Source organism: Hypanus sabinus, chromosome 23 (genome assembly GCF_030144855.1).
Source record: "Hypanus sabinus isolate sHypSab1 chromosome 23, sHypSab1.hap1, whole genome shotgun sequence".
Classification (NCBI taxonomy): Eukaryota; Metazoa; Chordata; class Chondrichthyes; order Myliobatiformes; family Dasyatidae; genus Hypanus; species Hypanus sabinus.
The window spans coordinates 63,946,011-63,964,885 of NC_082728.1; the positions used below are offsets into that span (position 1 = coordinate 63,946,011).

General features: G+C 41.2%; 1 protein-coding gene across 2 annotated transcripts in view; it reads left to right on the forward strand.

The window, feature by feature from the left end:
- xylt2 (xylosyltransferase II) overlaps positions 1-18,875 on the forward strand; it is a 275,890-nt gene that overhangs the window by 22,141 nt on the left and 234,874 nt on the right. For both annotated transcript variants that reach the window (XM_059949008.1, XM_059949009.1), the window contains exon 2: positions 16,807-17,278. In XM_059949008.1, the coding sequence (XP_059804991.1) occupies positions 16,807-17,278 (472 nt within the window). The remainder of the gene's footprint in view (positions 1-16,806; positions 17,279-18,875) is intronic.

The window sequence follows — 18,875 nt, forward strand, 5'->3', positions numbered from 1 at the left end:
TATGCTGACTTTGTATTCTTGTCACCCACGGTTGCCTCATCCTCCCTTCAGAATACCTAGTCATCTTTGGGATGTATCTATCCTGCGGCTTCCAAATTATTCGGAAACAATTATCGCTAGTATCATCTCTGGTAGTGTTCCCTCCCAATTAGCTGTGGCCAGCTCTTCTCTCATGGCTTGGTAATTCCTTTTACTCCACAGTAATACTGAGACATCTGACTTTAGCTTCTTCCTCTCAAACTGCAGGATGAATTCTATCATATTATGATTACTTCACTATATATTATGCACTACAAGATCATCTACCTTATTCTGTATACTGTGTGCATTCAAATTAAGTTAGATATGGCCCTTGTGGCTAAAGGGATCAAGGGGTATGGAGAGAAAGCAGGTACGGGGTTCTGAGTTGGATGATCAGCCATGATCATACTGAATGACGGTGCAGGCTCGAAGGGCCAAATGGCCTACTCCTGCACCTATTTTCTATGTTTCTAAATATAACACCTTCATTCCTGTATTCATCACCTTTTTTGATTTTGCCCCCATGTTACCAAAAGCTAAATTCTTATCCATCTCTGAACTTTTGTTCTTTTTATTTATTCTGGATACTTTTGTAACCTCTCCTATATTCTCCTTCCCGTTTACTTTATTCTCACTTTTTTCCAAACTGAACCCCCCCTCCCCCAACTACTGTTAACTAAAGGCACGCTTCAACCCATTCCACCGACTGCAATTTTTACAGGCCTTTTGTACAGGTCATACCTTCCCAGAAGGGATCCTAATGGTCCAGAATTCCCTGCACCAATTCCTCAGCTATGTATTTGTATAGCATATCACCCTATTCTTACCTTCACTGGCGTGTGGCACAGCAATCCAGCCAAGTGGACAGAAGCTAATTTTGTCTGTCCTGTCAGTTGTGTTCCATCTTTCTAATATCCTTTGTTTTGGGGATGGAATGTCCCTTTGTTTTTGTGGAAAGTGTAGTTTTAAATTTCAGTCATGAAGTTGATATCTAATCCTATGAATCAGCTATTTACAATTCTGATATTACCAGCTAGCTATTTCCTGTTTTAGGATTAGCCACTATTGAAATAAATGCACCAGGAATACTCTTCTGAACCTCCTGGTCCATAATGAAACCATGACAAACTAGATAAAGAAGTGCAAGCAGAAATCTGGCTGAAATTACTTGAATATCAGCAGCTTGATGATCAGCCAGCTCTGCTAAATCTGATGACGCCATTTAATTTTAGGTATGAAATCTTTTTGTTAATATAGCCTGTAAAATTACTTAGCATTGCTATTTTTCAGTAAATGGTGTGGGTATATAATTTTACTCTTTATTGGGTTTTCTGTAACGGAATGGTATTGCCTCGGCCCACTGGGAGTGGGTCAAACTGTGACCCATTCTTGTGAAGACAATACTTAGCCTGGAAGGTATGTGCAGAACTATGGGTATACCACATTTCAAACAAATTGTTAAGTCAAAGTCTTGTCTACCTGACAAGTTAATGTAAATGATTTCGGAGTTCAATCACAAATAGAAGAGTTCCACTTGGAGTCTCAGACAAAATTTATTCTCCAACCAAGCACATATTATCTGGTTAATTGTTGAGATTACTTCTGAGAGTTTGTTGTTTTGGTGGTGTTTAGCATTCTAGGCTCTAGATACTGAGTTTAGCATTTACTATTTGCGTTTCAATCATTTTATTTCCTTTATAACATTGCCTGTTGATTTGGCTTTTCTCACCGAACTGACATAAGAATTAGATACAGGTGCATGCTGTTGAGCCTGCTGCACTCTTCAGTAAACAAAAAAAATCTACAGCACAATACAGGCCCTTCGACCCACAATTCAGTGCCGACCATGTACTCACTATAGAAGTTACCAAGGGTTACCCATAGCCCTCTATTTTTCTAAGCTCCATTTACCTATCCAAGAGTTTCTTAAAAGATCCTATTGTATCTGCCTCCACCACCATTGCTGGCAGCCCATTCCATGTACTCACCACTCTCTGAGTAAAAAAAACCTGACATTTCTGTACCTACTTCCAAGCATCTTAAAACTGTGCCTTCTCATGTTAGCCATTTCAGCCCTGGGAAAAAGCCTCTGACTATCCACACATTCAATGCCTATCATCATCTCAGGTCACCTCTCATCCCTCGTTGTTCCAAGGAGAAAAGGCCAATAATTGACAAAGGACATACTGGCTATGGAGGCAGTGCAGAGGAGGTTCACCAGGTTGATTCCAGAGATGAAGGGGTTAACTCATGAAGACAGATTGAGTCGCCTGGGACTGTACTCTGGAATTCAGAAGAATGAGAGGGCATCGTATAGAAACATACAAAATTTTGAAAGGGATAGATAAAATAGAAGTAAGAAAGTTGTTTCCATTGGTAAGTGAGACTAAAACTAGGGGACATTGCCTCAAGATTCAGGGGAGAAGATTTAGGACAGAGATGAGGAGAAACTGTTTTTTCCAGAGAGTGGTGGATCTTTGGAATTCTCTGCCCAGGGAAGCAGTTGAGACTTCTTCGCTAAATATATTTAAGATACAGTTGGATAGATTTATACATAGTAGGGGAATTGAGGGTTATGGGGAAAAGGTAGGGAGATGGAGCTGAGTTTACGGACAGATCAGCTATGATCTTATTGTATGGGGCAGGCTAGATGGGCCGGATGGCCTACTCCTGCTACTATTTCTTATGTTCTTATATTCTCATAAGACATGTTCCCCAATCTAGGCAAAATCCTTGTAAATCTCCTCTGCAGCTTTTCTATAGTTTCCACATCCATCCTGTAGTGAAGTGACCAGAACTGAGCACAGTACTCCAAGTGGGGTCTGACTAGGGTCCTATATAGCTGTAACGCTACCTCTCAGCTCTTGAACTCAATCCCATGGTTGATGAAGGCTAATACAGCGTATGCCTTCTTAGTCGCACAGTCAATCTGTGCAGCAGCTTTGAGTGTCCTGTGGACTTGGACCCCAAGATCCCTCTGATCCTCTACACTACCAAGTGTCTTACCATTGATCCTCTATTCTGCCATAATATTTGACTTACCAAAATGAACCACCTCACACTTATCTGGGTTGAACTCCATCTGCCACTTCTCAGGCCAGTTTTGCTTCCTATTGATGACCCGCTGTAACCTTAACAGCTCTCCACACTATCCACAACACTCTCAACCTTTGTGTCATCAACAAATTTACTAACCCATCCCTCCACTTCCTCATCCAGGTCATTTATAAAAATCACAAAGAGAAGGGGTCCCAGAACAGATCCCTGAGGCACACCACTTTTGGGCAACCAAATTCTGGATCCACGCAGCAATGTCTCCTTGGATGCCATGCCTCCTTACTTTCTCAATTAGCCTTGCAAGGGGTACCTTATCAAATGCCTTGCTGAAATCCATATCCACTCTACCTACTGCTCTACCTTCATCAATATGTTCAGTCACTTCCTCAAAAAATTCAATCAGGTTCATAAGGCACAACCTGCCTGTGACAAAGTGATGCAGACTATTTGCAAATCATATCATGCCTCTCCAAATTTCATAAATCCTGCCTCTCAGGATTTTCTCCATCAACTTACCAACCACTGAAGTAAGACTCACTGGTCTATAATTTCCTAGGCTATCTGTACTCCCTTTCTTGAATAAGGGAACAACATCTGCAACCCTCCAATCCTCGGGAACCTCTCCCGCCCCCACTGATGATGCAAAAATCATTGCCAGAGGTTCAGCAGTCTTCTCCCTCACCTCTCATAGTAGCCTGGGGTATATCTTGTCTGTTCCTGGTGACTTATCCTACTTGATGCTTTCCCAAAGCTCCAGCACATCCTCTTTCTTAATGTCTATATGCTCAAGTTTTCAGTCTGCTGTAAGTCATCCTTGCAATCCCCAATGTCCTTTTCCAGTGTGAATACTGAAGCAAAGTATTTATTAAGTACCTTTGCTACTTAAGACCATAAGATTTAGGAGCAGAAGTAGGCCATTCGACCCATTGAGCCTACTCTGCCATTCAATCGTGGGCAGTTCCACTTCATCCAGTCATCCTCACTCCCCTGCTTTCAGCCCATACCCTTTGATGCCATGGCTAATCAAGAACCTATCTACCTCTGCCTTAAATACACTCAGAGACTTGGCCTCCACAGCTGCTCATGTCAACAGGTTCCACAGATTTACCAACCTCTGACTAAAGTAATTTCTCCGCATGTCAGTTCTAAAAGAACGTCTTTCAATCCTGAAGTCGTGCCTTCTTGTCCTAGAATTCCCTGCCATGGGAAATAACTTTGCCATGTAATATTAAGAAGTTAGCATCTCATAGGCCACTTGTGACCTTGGCTATTTTTTGTAAGGGTCATAGCAGCTAAGAGTTTGAGAAAAAACTATAGAATCCCAGTGCTTTCTCGTAAGATAAGCTGAGTGGGTGACGTCATCCTTGGTATGTGATCTGCGCTTAACTTCGGTTTTGCTTAGAGTAACTTGTATCATTGCTTGATTAATTGCTGTGAGAAACCTATCTTGCCTTGTATTCCTTATGGCACCTGCAAGATAAGCATAAAAAAGAGTGGCTATTTTCAAGGGCAGGAGGCTTTGGATATGCTTGCCTGTGCTTGTCTGTATCCAGACATAGTAGCAATTAAGACTGTTATACAAACAATTTATGACTGATAAAGTTAACAATACTCGTCTGTACAGAAACTAAGGGGGTGAACCCACATGTATCTGTGTATGTGACTGCATTATATAAAAAGAACTGTATTTGCTTCAGGAAGGAGAGACCCTCGAAGAAGCCTCCGAGAGAAAGTGCTTAAGGAGGGTTTTCTTGAGTAACTTGCTAATAAAGAGTTAAAACTTACTTTCACCATAGTATGTAGTGTCTGCGTCAGGTAGATCAAAAGAAGTTTACAACAGCCGTATCTAATCTGTTCAGGCCTTTTAACATTTGGAATGTTTTTATGAGATCTCCCCCCCTCCCCCCATTCTCCTGAACTCCAGGGAATACAGCCCAAGAGCTGCCAGAAGTTCCTCATATGGTAACCCTCTCATTCCTGGAATCATTCCCATGAATCTTCTCTGAACCCTCTCCAATGTCAGCATATCCTTTCTAAAATAAGGAGCGCAAAACTGCACACAATACTCCAAGTGTGGTCTCACTAGTGCCTTATAGAGCCTCAACATCACATCCCTGCTCTAATGAATGCCAACATTGCATTCGCCTTCTTCACAACCGACTCAACCTGCAGGTTAACCTTGAGGGTATCCTGCACAAGGGCTTGCAAGTCTCTTTGCATCTCTGCATTTTGAATTCTCTGTCCATCTAAATAATAGTCTGCCCATTTATTTCTTCACCCAAGGGCATGACCATACACTTTCAAACATTGTATTTCATTTGCCAGTTCTTTGCCTGTTCCCCTAAACTCTCTGAGTGTCTCTGCAGGCTCTCTGTTTCCTCAACACTACCCGCTCCTCCACCTATCTTTATATAATTTGCAAATTTAGCCACAGATCCATATATATCATAGTCCAAATCATTGACGTACATTGTAAAAAGTAACGGTCCCAACTGTGGAACTCCAGTGGGAACTGGCAGCCAGCCAGAATAGGAAACCTTTATTCCCACTCTCTGTTTTCTGCCGACCAGCCAATGCTCCACCTATGCTAGTAACTTCCCTGTAATTCCATGGGCTCTTATCTTGCTAAGCAGCCTCATGTGTGGCATCTTGTCAAAGGCCTACTGAAAATCCAAGTACACCATGTCTACTGCATCTCCTTTGTCTACCCTGCTTGTAACTTGCTCGAAGAATTGCAGTAGGTTTGTCAGGCAGCATCTTCCTTTCAGGAAATCATGCTGGCTTTGGCCTATCTTGTCACGTGCCTGCAGGTATGCCATAATCTCATCCCAACCAATCGATTCCAACAACTTCCCAACCACCAATGTCAGGCTAACAGGTCTATAGTTTCCTTTCTGCCACCTCCCACCCTTCTTAAATAGTGGAGTAACATTTGCAATTTTCCAGTCATCCAGTACAATGCCAGAATCCTTCGATTATAGAAGGATCATCGTTAACGCCTCCGCAATCTCTCCAGCTACTTCCTTCAGAACCCGAGGGTGCAGGAGGTTTAACCATCCTCAGACCTTTAAGCTTCCTGAGCACCTTCTCAGTCATAATTTTCACTGCAGAAGCCTCACTTTCCTGACACTCTTGACATCTTCCACTGTGAAGACTGATGCAAAATGCACATTCAGTTCCTCTGCCATCTCTGCATCTTTCATTACTTCCTCTGGTTCCATACACACTTTTCCGTTATCACACTTGATTGGTTCTATTCTCTCAGGTCTTATCCTATTGCTCTTAACATACTTGTAGAATGGCTTGGGGTTTTCCTTAATCCTGCTCGCCAAGGCCTTCTCATTGCCCCTTCTGGTTCTCCTAATTTCATTTTTAAGCTCCTTCCTGATGGCCTTATAATTTTCTAGATCTGTATCATTACCTAGTTTTTTGAACCAATCATAAGGTTTTCTTCTTGACTAGATTTTGTATACCATGGTTCCTGTACCCTATCATCGTTTCCCTGTCTCATTGGAACGTACCAATGCAGAATGCCACGCATCTATCGCCTGAACATTTGCCACATTTCTGCCATACATTTCTCTGAGAACTTCTGCTCCCAATTAATGCTTCCAAGTTCCTACTTGATAGCTTCATATTTCCCCTTATTCCAACTAAATGATTTCTGACTTGTTTGCTCTTATCCTTCTCCAATACTATGGTAAAGGAGATAGACTTGTGATCACTATCTCCAAAATGCTCTCCCACTGAGAGACCCGACACCTGACCAGGTTCATTTCCTAATACCAGATCAACTACATCCTCTCCTCGTATATCTAAAGCCTGGCACTCTTAAGTAACCGTTCCTGCCCCTGAACCATCCTCGTCTCTGTAATGGCCACAACATCACAGCTCCAAGTACTGATCCATGCTCTAAGCTCATCCGCTTCATGATACTCCTTGCATTAAAATAGACATATCTCAAACCATGAGTCTGAGCACATCCCTTCTCTATCACCTGCCTATTCTATCTCTCACACTGCCTACAAGTTTTCTCTATTTGTGAACCAAACGCCCCTTCCTCTGTTTCTTCAGTTTGGTTTCCACCCCCCAGCAATTCTAGTTTAAACTCTCCCCAATATCCTTAGCAAACCTAATATCATGGTGATTACAGCTTTACTTCAGTTCCATTTTCCTGCCCGTACTGCATAATACTAATAGATCACAAATCAAAATCAACTTAATTGTATTCAGTGATTTTGCCACAATAGCTCTCGGGAGTAGAGAGTAGAAATATTCACTGACTTCTGAAAGAGAAAAATTTCTCAATATATCCATCTTAAATGCATAATTTTGTTTCCTTGCAGTTACTGGATTAAGCAAATCTTTGCTTTACAATGGAGAAGTTGTTTAAAGTTCTCAGCTTCTGAGCATCTGCCAATGTACAGGTCTCAAATCATGAATTTATTTAGTGAGCTGCTTGATTCAGTGCAAATTAATTTATTTTGAAATGGCCACCATTTAGATTCTGATATCTGGATTTTATTTTGGTGTCATTTGTGAATTCATTTGTTACAGACAATAATCATTTTTTTTCATATGTCCAATGTGTGAATCAAGTAATTTATAACTAACCACATCCGTTTTAAATGTTTCCAGTCCAATAAAAATTAGTTCAGCCCTGCTAGAAACATTTACTGAACTTTTAGCTCCCAGCAAAACACCATGGTATCTTTCAGGCACAGCCTCAGAACTCTTACTCTGTTTTAAATTCAATCTTACAAGTGGGTTGAATATCGTGAAGATTTTCTGCTGTTAGAAATAGATTTTCTTCAGATTCACTTATACAGTACTCAGTTATCTGTTTAACTACAGGACAATGCTAAGTTTGTTTTATATGTAATGCAGAGAGACTTCACAGTTTAATTTTTGTACCTCGCATCGTTTAGTAGTTTATGCATTTGTATTGTTTTGTGTAGTTGTTTCACTTTCCAACAATGTGTAAAATACTTCTCGTAACGAAACCTTAATAAGTTGTTGCTCTTATGAATATCATCTTGAATTGAGGCCTGACATTGTGGACATACTGTATGGAGTGATTAGAATAGTACAATCTTGTACTTTTGGTCTTTTAACCTTGATATTCTTTGTTCCATTTAGAAATACCAAAAGAAGCTCACAAACATTTACTTCCTACAAGTTGTCAGGCTGATCAACACCTCCACCTATTAACCCACCCCCCCCACACAACCCACCATACTATTTTATCATTTCCTGACAGTCACCTTATGTATAGATACTTCTGTATCTAGTGTCACTTTATGTGCATGTTATCAATCTATGTGTATATATATTTATATTAATTGTGTTGTTTGTATTTATCGTGTTTTTTTAATGCTGTATTGGAATCGGAAAAACAATCATTTTCTTTTCCTTTACACTTGTGTCCTGAAGAACGACAATAAACGATCTTGAATCTTAAAAAAAGGCAAAATGTTTCCATAGCACATCTTCTATGTGAAATATTGTGACCCTTGCCTTCACTGTCAGCAATGTACTTAGTTGGCATATTGTTCCCCTATATTGTGCTCCCTTAAACTGCTATCATTGATTTTCAGGCAGAGATATGGATCCCAAGTCCTCAAACTTCTTGCAGAAAGCTGTTTCCTTGTAGATCAGGCAGGAGTTAATTCCCTTTCTTTCCTTTGTTCTCATTTCACTTTTAAGGCTGAAACCTTGACAGAGAACTTGCTTCTCTGACTTTGTGATGTCTGTGTTTGTTTCCTTGAGATAAACTTTCCTGAGGGCTTTGTAACATTTTAACTCACCACCATATCATCTTTGAACATGAGTGGCCTAGAAGTTGAGGATGTCTTTGGACACCCAAAGGTCTGATGATACAATGGTCTGGCAGAGGAGGTGCATGTGGGTCATTAAATCTGTGGTAGTGACATTGCCTCATTGCAGATGATAGCATTGGTGTGGAGATTTTCAGATCTTTGTATAGTTTCAGTAGTAAAAGGAGAAAATGTGGTTTGTGGTCATGAACAAGATTGGCATGTTGCCTCCTTGATCCAGGATCATGGAAGTAGGAGTAAGATCACCCTTTTTGAAACAGCAGTTGTGTTCCATGTCAGCACAAACAACATTAGTAGAAAGTGTGATCAGGTTCTGCAAAGAGGATTTATGGAGTCAGATGGAAAGTTAGAAAGCAGGACTTCAAGGTTGTAATCTATTACATTAACGACCATGAGATATTGCAGCAGAATTTGCTTTGCCATTCAGTCATGAGTGATTTTCTTTTTATCTCTCAACTTCATTCTCCTACCTTCTCTTTGTAATGTTGAACCCCCCACTTCCAAACCAATCAAGAACCTTTGAATCCCTACCTTAAATACACCCAATAACTTGCCTCCATAGTCCTCCGTGGTGAGAATACCACAGATTTACTACCTTCTTCCTGAAGAAATTCCTCCTCATGTCAGTTCTAAAGGGACATACTTAGTCCTTGCCCTCAGATCCTATACTCTACTTATACTATACTTACCATGTCTAGTCTATCCAAGCCTTTTGGTATTTGATAGGTTTCACTGAGATCCCCTTATTTTTCTGAAGTCCAAACAAATATGTGCCCAGAGCCAGCAAAAGCCCTTCATACATTAATCCCTTTAATTCCTGGGATCATTCTTGTGAATAGCCTCTCAACTGCCTCCAGAGTTAGCACGTAGATCTTTAGGTAGAGGGCCCAAAATTGCTCACAGTATGCCACATGCGGCCTGATCATCACCTTATAGAACACAGCATTGCATCCTTGCTTTTGTATTCTAGTCCTCTCAATATGAATGTTAACATTGCACTTGCCTTCTTTACCATGAACTCAACCTGTGAGTTAGCTTCCAGGGAATCCTGAATTTGGACTCAAGTCCCTTTGTACCCCTTATTTCTGCATTCTCTCCCTATTTAGAAAATAGTCTACACCTTTATTCCTCCTACCAAAGTGCAAAATCCCATATGCTTTAATTCATCTGCCACTTATTTCAATGGCTCAAAGGTCCAATTTAATGTCAGCGAAGTGTATACAATATACATCCTGAAATGCTTTTTCTTCGCAAACATCCACAAAAACAGAGAAATGCCCCAAAGTGAACAAGTTAAACATGAGAATCCCAAAGTCCCTCCTAGCTTCCCCCTCCCACGCGTAAGCAGTAGCAAGCAATGATCCTCCTCCCCCCAGCAAAAACAAATGCACTTGCTACCTAGCACAAGCATGAGCTAGGTGATAGCAAAGTTACAGATCTTGCAGTTACCCCAAAGACCCCAATTAAATCACATTTCATCCGGCATTCAACAAACCACAGGTTCTCTCTCTCTGTAATAAGGGAGAGGGAGGTGTCCCCCATTTTCACAGCTGGTGGTAGACATAACAATAACCCGCTGGTTTATGATGTTAAAAAGTCCACTTTATTGCTTCTTATGAGCTCTGTGCCTGAAGATCACAAAGATCTTGGGTCTTCGGGCCCACGGTGAAAGGTTTCCTGGCCTCTCCGATGACACACGAGTCTCCTGCTTTGACACCGACCCTTGATCCACCCATCTCGAGAGCCCTGAGATCTTAGGCTTTCGAATTTGAGCCAGGCTCTCAGGCTGAACCCTTAGCATGCCAAACAATGGCCGGTCCTGAAACCCCGAGAACAAGTCGCATTTCCGCAAAGAACCAAAGTCTGCACGTAATTCCAGCTCAGGGTCTTCAAAAGAACCCTGAAAGGGAAAAATAAAGATACTAAAGATGGAAATAGAGATGTTTCCGAAGATGCAAGCAAAGGAGTCGCCGTTTAGCGCCATCTTAACTCCACCTCCAACTTCCAAGTTGCCCACTCACCTAAGCTGCCCAAGTCCTCTGCGGACCCTTTGCCTCTGAAACAATACTTGTTCCTCCTCCTATTTTTGTATTGTCTGAAAACCTGGCCACAATGTCCTCAGTTGATTAATCCAAATCATTAATGTATAAAGTGAAAAGTTGCAATCCCAACACAAACCTTAGTGGAACACCACTAGTCACCAGCAGCCATTCTGAAATGGGCCACTTTTTCCTGTCAACCAATGTTTTATCCATGCTAGTACAATGGTTCTTATTTTGTTCAGCACTTTATCATAAACACGAGATTCTGGAGATACTAGAAATACAGACTAAAATGCAGAAAATGCTGGACGAGATGAACAGGTTAGGTGGCATCTATGGAAAGCAATCAACGGTCACTGTTTTAGACAGAGACCTTTCATCAGGATTGGCTTTCTTAAAGGTAGAAGTGAACAGTAAGAGAACTATAAGGTTGGTGCCATTGGATGGAAGATACCCAGTGTTGATGAGGTTGGAGATAATGCTGGAGACAATGGGCTGATGGTGCTGAGTGGCACCTTGTGAAAGGCTTTCTGCAAATCCAAATGAATGAAGTCCACTGTTTCTCCCTTATCTAAACTGCTTGTTACCTTCTTAAAGATTTCTAACAGATTTGTCATGCAAGATCTTAATGGAACCGTGCTGACTTCTTATTGTTTATTATACATGACCAATTTCTCTGAAATCTCAACCTTAATAATTGACTCTTAAATCTTGCCATCCACTGAAGTCAGGCTGATCGGCCCATTGGACACGTTAGTGTATAGAAGTAGGAAGATATGCAAATAAATATATAGAGTTATAGAGTCACATTGCAAGGAAACATATCATTCTGTCCATTTGGTCCATGTTATCCAAGGTTCTCATTAATGAAAAAGGTCCCAACCTGATCAGCCCCTCTCAATAATTGAGTTTGTTGGGTCCTACAATATCCTTATAAATCACGTGCATACTTTCCAGCTTAATGGCATCTTTCTTATAACAGGATGGCTAAAACTGAACACAATATTCCAAATGCAGCTTCATCAGCTATGTTGTATAACTACAGCATAACATCCCGACTTCTGTCATCAGTGCCCTGACTGATGAAGGCAATTGTGCTAAAAGCCATCTTCACTAATCTATCTGTGATGCCACTGAATGAACCAACCAGTTACCCTCCACCACACCACCCTCCTCTGTCTGGCAGAACTGGTCCTCACCCTCAACAAATTGGCTCCTCTCACTTTCTCCAGACTCGTGGCACAGCTTGCATGGGCCCCAGCTATGCCTGCCTGTTTGTTGCTATGTAGAACAGTCCATATTCCAAACCTTCCCCAATAATGCTTCCCAACTCTTCCTCTGCTACATTGGTGCTGCTTCATTCACGTGTGCATGCTGAGCTCATCAATTTCTTGAACTTTGCCATAAACCCTTCCACCCTGCCCTTAAATTCACTTGGTCCATTTCTGACATTTCCCTCCCCTTTCTCAATCTCTCTGTCTCCATCTCTGGAGACAAACTGTTGACTGACATCTTCTATCTGCCCTGTCTGTTATAAAAATGCTATTTCCCTTTTCTCAGTTCCTTCATCTCCTTATCTGTTCCCAGGGTGCAGCTTTCCTTTCTGGGCATCATAGATGTCTTCCTCCTTCAAAGAATGGGGTTTCCCTTCCTCTACCATTAACGTTGCCCTCACTCTTACCTCTTCCATTTCTCAAACATCTGCATTCACCCCATCTTCCCACTGCCTTAACAGTGATAGAGTTCCTCTTGTCCTTACCTACTATTTCATGAGGCTCCACATCCAACACATCATCCTCTGCAACTTCCGCCATCTCCAAAAGGATCCTACCACCAAATATATCTTTACTTGCCCCCCCCCCCCCACCCCTGGTTTTCAGCAGGAATTGCTCCCTCCGTGATTCCCTTGTCCATTTGCCTCTCCCCATTACTCTCACAAATTTTCCTCCTAGCACTTATCCCTGCAAGCAACACCTGTCCATTCACCTCCTCCCTTACCTCCATTCAGGGTGCCAAACAGTCCTTCCAGATTAGGCAATGCTTCACCAGTGAATCTGTTGGGGTTGTATATTGTATCTGGTGCATCAGATGTAGCCTCCTGTACATTGGTGAGACCCACTGTAAATTGGGGCATTGTTTTGTCAAGCTTCTCTGCTCCAACTGTCAAAAGCAGAATTTCGTTGTGTACAACCATTTTAATTAATATCTCCATTCCCGTTCTAATATGTTGGTTGAGAGCCTCCTCTTTTGCCATGACGAAGCCACTCTCAGGGTAGAGGAGCGACTCCTCATATTTTGTCTAGGTAGCCTCCAATCTGATGGCATGAACTTTGATTTCTCCTTCTGGTAGTTTTTTTCCTCCCCTCCTGCCTCTTCTATTCCCTGCTCTGGCCTCTTACCTCTTCTCACCTGCATATCACCACCCTCTAGTGCCCCTCCTTCTTTCCTTTATCTCATGGTCCACTTTTCACCTAGCTGGTTCTCCTTCTCCCTCTCCCAGCTTTTTATTTGGGTAGTTTCTCCTTTCCCTCCCAGTCCTGAAGAAGCGTCTCAAAGAAAGGCCCAAAATATTAACTGTTTTTTCATTTCCCTAGATGCTACCTGACCTACTGAGTACCTCCAGCATTTTGTGCTTGTTGCTCTGGATTTCTGGCATCTGCAGAATCTCTTGTGTTTACAATACTCTTCTGGATGTAGTCTCGCCAACATCTTGTGCAGTGGTAATATGATGACTCAACTTTTACTCAGTGCTATGCTTGATGAAGGCAAATGCACCAAATCCTGCCTTCATCACCTTGTCTACCTGTTACTACTTTCAGGGAATTCTGTATTTGCACCTCACTCTTCAGGGCCCTATCATCTTGTTCAAGTCAACATTGTATCTCTTCATGGCTTCTTTATATGCTTCAGCAGAGCTTGCGTTCCTATCATTCCCATTGATTTTGCATCATATGCTGTACTCAGTCTCGTTATTATTGATATAGATTCTAGAAGTAGTTCAATCACTGAGAGTTTGCAGGCGTTAATCTATAGTGTGCCAATCCAAAAGTGACTTGTTTATTCCTACTATTTTCCCACTTTGTCATTCACTGTTTTATCCAGTTTATTAAACCCCATGAGTTCTTGTATCCATTGTAACAATCCAGTACATTTCAGATGTTACTCATCTCTCATTTTGCTGGTTCTCTTCTGTTCAAATGCTTGTCCTTTGCTGGAGCATGACAGTTCAAATCCAAATACTGCAAGACAAGTGTAATCCAAGACTGTGATGTATGAGGTCAACCTCAACTCTTCCTCTTTAAATAGTTGTTATTTTCTAAACCATGAAAATTAGGCAAAACTGTGCAAGAATGCAGGAAAATTAATAAACACAAGACTGTCTGCAGATGCTGGAAATCCAAAGTAAAGCACACAAAATGCTGGAAGAGCTCAGCAGGTCAGGCAACATTTATGGAAATGAATAGATAGTCGACGTTTTGGGCTTCAGGGCTGAGAAGGAAGGGGGTAGATGCCAGAATAAAGAAGGTGGGGAGAAGGGAGCAAGGCTTGCTGGAAGGTGATAGCTGAAGCTAGGTGGGTGGGAAAGATCAAAAGCAGGAGAGGAATGAATCTGATGGAAGAAGAGGGTGGACCGTAGGGAAAAAGGGAAGAAGGAGGAAATGATAGGTGAGAAGAGATAAAATGCAGATTGGGGAATAGAGGAAGTAGGGGAGGAAGGAAATTTGCTTAAGAAACATAGAAACATAGAAAACCTACAGCACAATACAGGCCCTTTGGCCCACAATGCTGTGCCAAACATGTACTTACATCAGAAATTACCCTGGGTTACTCATAGCCCTCTATTTTTCTAAGCTCCATGTACCTATCCAGGAGTCTCTTAAAAGATCCCATCATATCAGTCCACCACCATTGCTGGCAGCTACCATTCCACAGTGGTGACTGATGCAAAGTACTCATTTCGTTCATCTGTCATCTCCTTGTTCCTTATTATTATTTCTCCGGCCTCATTTTCTAGTGGTCCTATGTCCACTCTCATCTCTCTTTTATTTTTTTTACATATTTGAAAAAGCTTTTACTATCCACTTTTATATTGTCTGCCAGCTTGCTTTCATATTTCATCTTTTCCCTCCTAATTATTATTTTAGTTGCTCTCTGTACATTTTTAAAATCTTCCCAATCCTCTGTCTTCCTGCTAATTTTTGTTTTGTTGTATGCCCTCTCTTTTGCTTTTACATTAGCTTTGACTTCCCTTGTCAGCCATGGTTGTACTATTTTTCCATTTGAGTATTTCTTTGTTTTTGGAAAATACATCGATCCTGTACATTTCTCATTTTTCCATTGCTGCTCTGCTGTCATCTCTGCCAGCATCTCCTTCCAGTTTACTTTGGCCAACTCCTCTCTCGTACTGCTGAAATTTCCTTTACTCCACTGAAATACTTTTACATCAGACTACTTTTTCTGATCAAGTTTCAAGTTGAACTCAATCATATTGTGATTACTGCCTTTAAAGTTTCCTTTGCTTTTAAGTCTCCTGCACATTACATAACACCCAATCCAGTTTAGTAGGTCACCTTGTTGGCTCTATGACAAGCTGCTCTAACAAGCCATCTTGTAAGCAGTCAACAAATTCACTGTCTTTGAGATACATTACCAACCTGTTTTTCTCCATGTACCTGCATAAAATCTCCCATGACTATCATAACTTTGCTCTTTTGACACACGTTTTCTATTACCGGTTGTAATCTGTGGCCCACATTCCAGCTACTCTTTGGAGGCCTGTATATAGCTGCCATCAAGTTCCTTTTACCCTTGCAGTTTCTTAACTCAATCCTCAAGGATTCAATGTCTTCCATTTCTATGTCAGATCTTTCTAATGATTTGATGCCATTCTTTACTAGCAGAGCCACACCACTCCCTCTGCCTACCTTCCTATCCCTCCGAGACATTGTGTAACCTTGGGTTTTCAGCTCCCAACTACAGCCATCCTTTAGCCACAATTCATTGATGGCCACATCATCATACCCAACAATCTATAAAAGTGCAACAAGATCATCCACCTTGTTTCTTATACTCTGTGCACTGAGATCTAACAATTTAAGTACTATATTTTGTACCCTTTTTGATTCTGCATCCCTGATGCACTGGCTGCAATTTTGTCCTATCATTTGCCTGCCCTTCCTGACAGTCTGACTGCACGCTATATTTGTTCTTTTTTAACTATCTGTCCTATCCAGAGTCTTTTTGCTCTGGTTCCTACCCCCCTGCCAAATTAGTTTAAACTCTAACAAACTTGCCCGTGAGAATGTTGGTCCTCCTTGGGTTCAAGTGCAACCCATCCCTTTTGTATAGGTCATACTTTCCCCAGAAGAGATCCCAATGATTCAAAAATCTGAAGCCCTGCCCCTTGCAAGAGCTTCTCAGCCATGCATTAATCTGCCAAATCATCGTGTTTTTACCGTCACCGGCGTGTGGCACAGGTAGCAATTCAGAAATGACTAACTTTGAGGTCTTTCTTGCCTAGGTCTCTAAATTCTCTTTTCAGGACCTCTTCCTATGTCATTACTACCAGTATGTACCAAGCTATCTTCCCCTCCAAACTGCAGAAGAACTGCTCTTTTTAACAATAATGTGATAATTTTATGTAGATGGAGGTTTTGCAACATGTTATTTTATTTTTATGTTGAGTCATTTGTGAAGGGAGAAATTTCTTAAATGGTTCTTTGAAAGTACAAAAGTCATTCTGAATTCCATTGTAGAGTCAAAAAACTTGGTGAAAATAGAATTGTGTGTGGAAGTTCTAAACTTCTTACAAGGTTTCTAACTTGTGTGTTGCTGTTCATTGTCCACAGACAGGGAGAGAGAAGAGGACCAAACTACCAGACGGCATTGAGGTGGACAGTTCTGACAGCCGACACCTGGGGCCCAAACGGCAGAATGCTGGGAGATTGGTCGTGGAACATCTAAGCAGCACTGCCAGTGTACTGAGGGCTAGCTTATTGAGGCAGAAGCCTGTAGTGCGATACAGAATTGGTCCAAGAATCCACTTCCGCAACCCTATTCAAAGTAATCTCTCCAGCAGCAGAAACATCAGTGAGGTGAAAGGGGACTCAAAGAACAGTGATACTGGCAGTGTAGGAGGGGCACCTCAGCCCACCAGCAATGACTTCACACCTAATTGTGACATAATAGGAAAAGATGCCTTGTCTGCATTGGCCAGGGCGAGCACTCAGTTGTGTCAGCAAGAGATTGCCAATGTGGTCTGTTTACACCAGGCTGAGAAACTGATGCCACGGTCTGTACCTCGCTTCTGTCATCTCTCAGGTACAGTGTAGTAGTGATGTTCAACTTTATAAACAAAGTGTTATCTGTTTATTGCAAGATTTTTTTCGTACAAATGATTTTAGTATTTAGAGGTGACTTTTTAGAATCCAGAGCATCCAAAACATGGTTCAAATCCTAAGTGCTGAAATGAAAAACAGAATAATAGCAAGATGTAAATTTGAAATGAAAACAAATTTGCTGGAAATACCCAGCAGCACAGGCAGTGTCTACAAGGAGGGGAACAATTAACATTTCAACCTGAAATCTAAATTATTTTTTACACTTCAGAGATATTGTTTTGTTTTTTATAATCTTTACTTAAAGCATAGAACAGCTGAAGAACATTCTCAAGAAGAATTGGGAGTAACCAGAAGTCATCATGCACGTTGGCACAAATGACATAAGTACAGTAACGGATGAGGTCCAGCAGAGTAAATAAGGGAAGTGAGGGAAGAACTTAAGAAGCAGGGCATCAAGACTAATAATCTTTAGATTATTTCCAGTACCATCTGCCAGTGAGGGTCAGAATAGGAGCATATGGCAAATTATGCATGACTGAAAAATTGATACAGGGTGTAGGGAATTAGATTTTTGGACCATTGGGATCTCTTTTGAGGTAGAAGTGACCTGAATTGGAGAAGAACCAATATCCTTCTGGGAAGATCTTCAGGGGTGTGTATCCCTAAGCAATAGTGATATAAATGAAAGGCTGGAAAGTGATGCAGAAGTCATTGACAGCAGGTTGAATAGTCAAGACAGGCAGGAGCTCAGCAAGGAATGAAGAGAGTCTATGGGATTAAATTGTCTTGGCTGTTAAGGCAGATGAACTCAGGGCATGGATAGCTAGGTGAGACTTAGGTATTATAGCCATTTCAAAAACATGGCTAAGGGAGGGAAAGGGTTGGCAGTTCAATGTTCCAAGGTACAGGTATTTCAGGTGGGAAAGAGAGGAGAGGGCTTTACATTTTTTGATTAAAGGAAAAATCACTGCATTAGTTCACAGTAGATTTTATTATCACAGTGCATATGTGTCACCATATACACCTTGAGATTCATTTTCTTGTGGGCATACTCAATGAATCTGTAGAATAGTAACTAGAACAGGATTAGTGAAAGACTTCCCGACTAGAGCATTCAACCAGAGTACAGTAGACACCAACTGTGCAAATTTAAAATATAAATAAATAGCAATAACTAATGAGAACATGAAATGAAGAGTCCTTGAAGGTGAGTCCATTGGTTATGGGAACATTTCTATGAAGGGGTAAGTGAAGGTGTTCTCTTTTGTTCAAGAACCTAATGGTTGAGGGGTAGTAACTGTTCTTGCATGATTATCCTACGATACTTTATGGATAGATTTGAAAATAACTGGATAATCACCTTGTTGGGGTTGTACTAAGATCCCTAAACTGTCAGTGGAAATTAGAAGAACAAGTGAGCGGGAAGATTAAGAAGAGTTGAAGGAATAATAGTATGGTATGGTAATGTAGCAGTTAAGAACTTTGATGGAGTGTTTAGAAAAGTTTCCTTGGGCAACATACAGAGGGCCCTAATTGGACCAGAGCAAAGCTTAACTTAGTCTTGGGAAATAAATTGG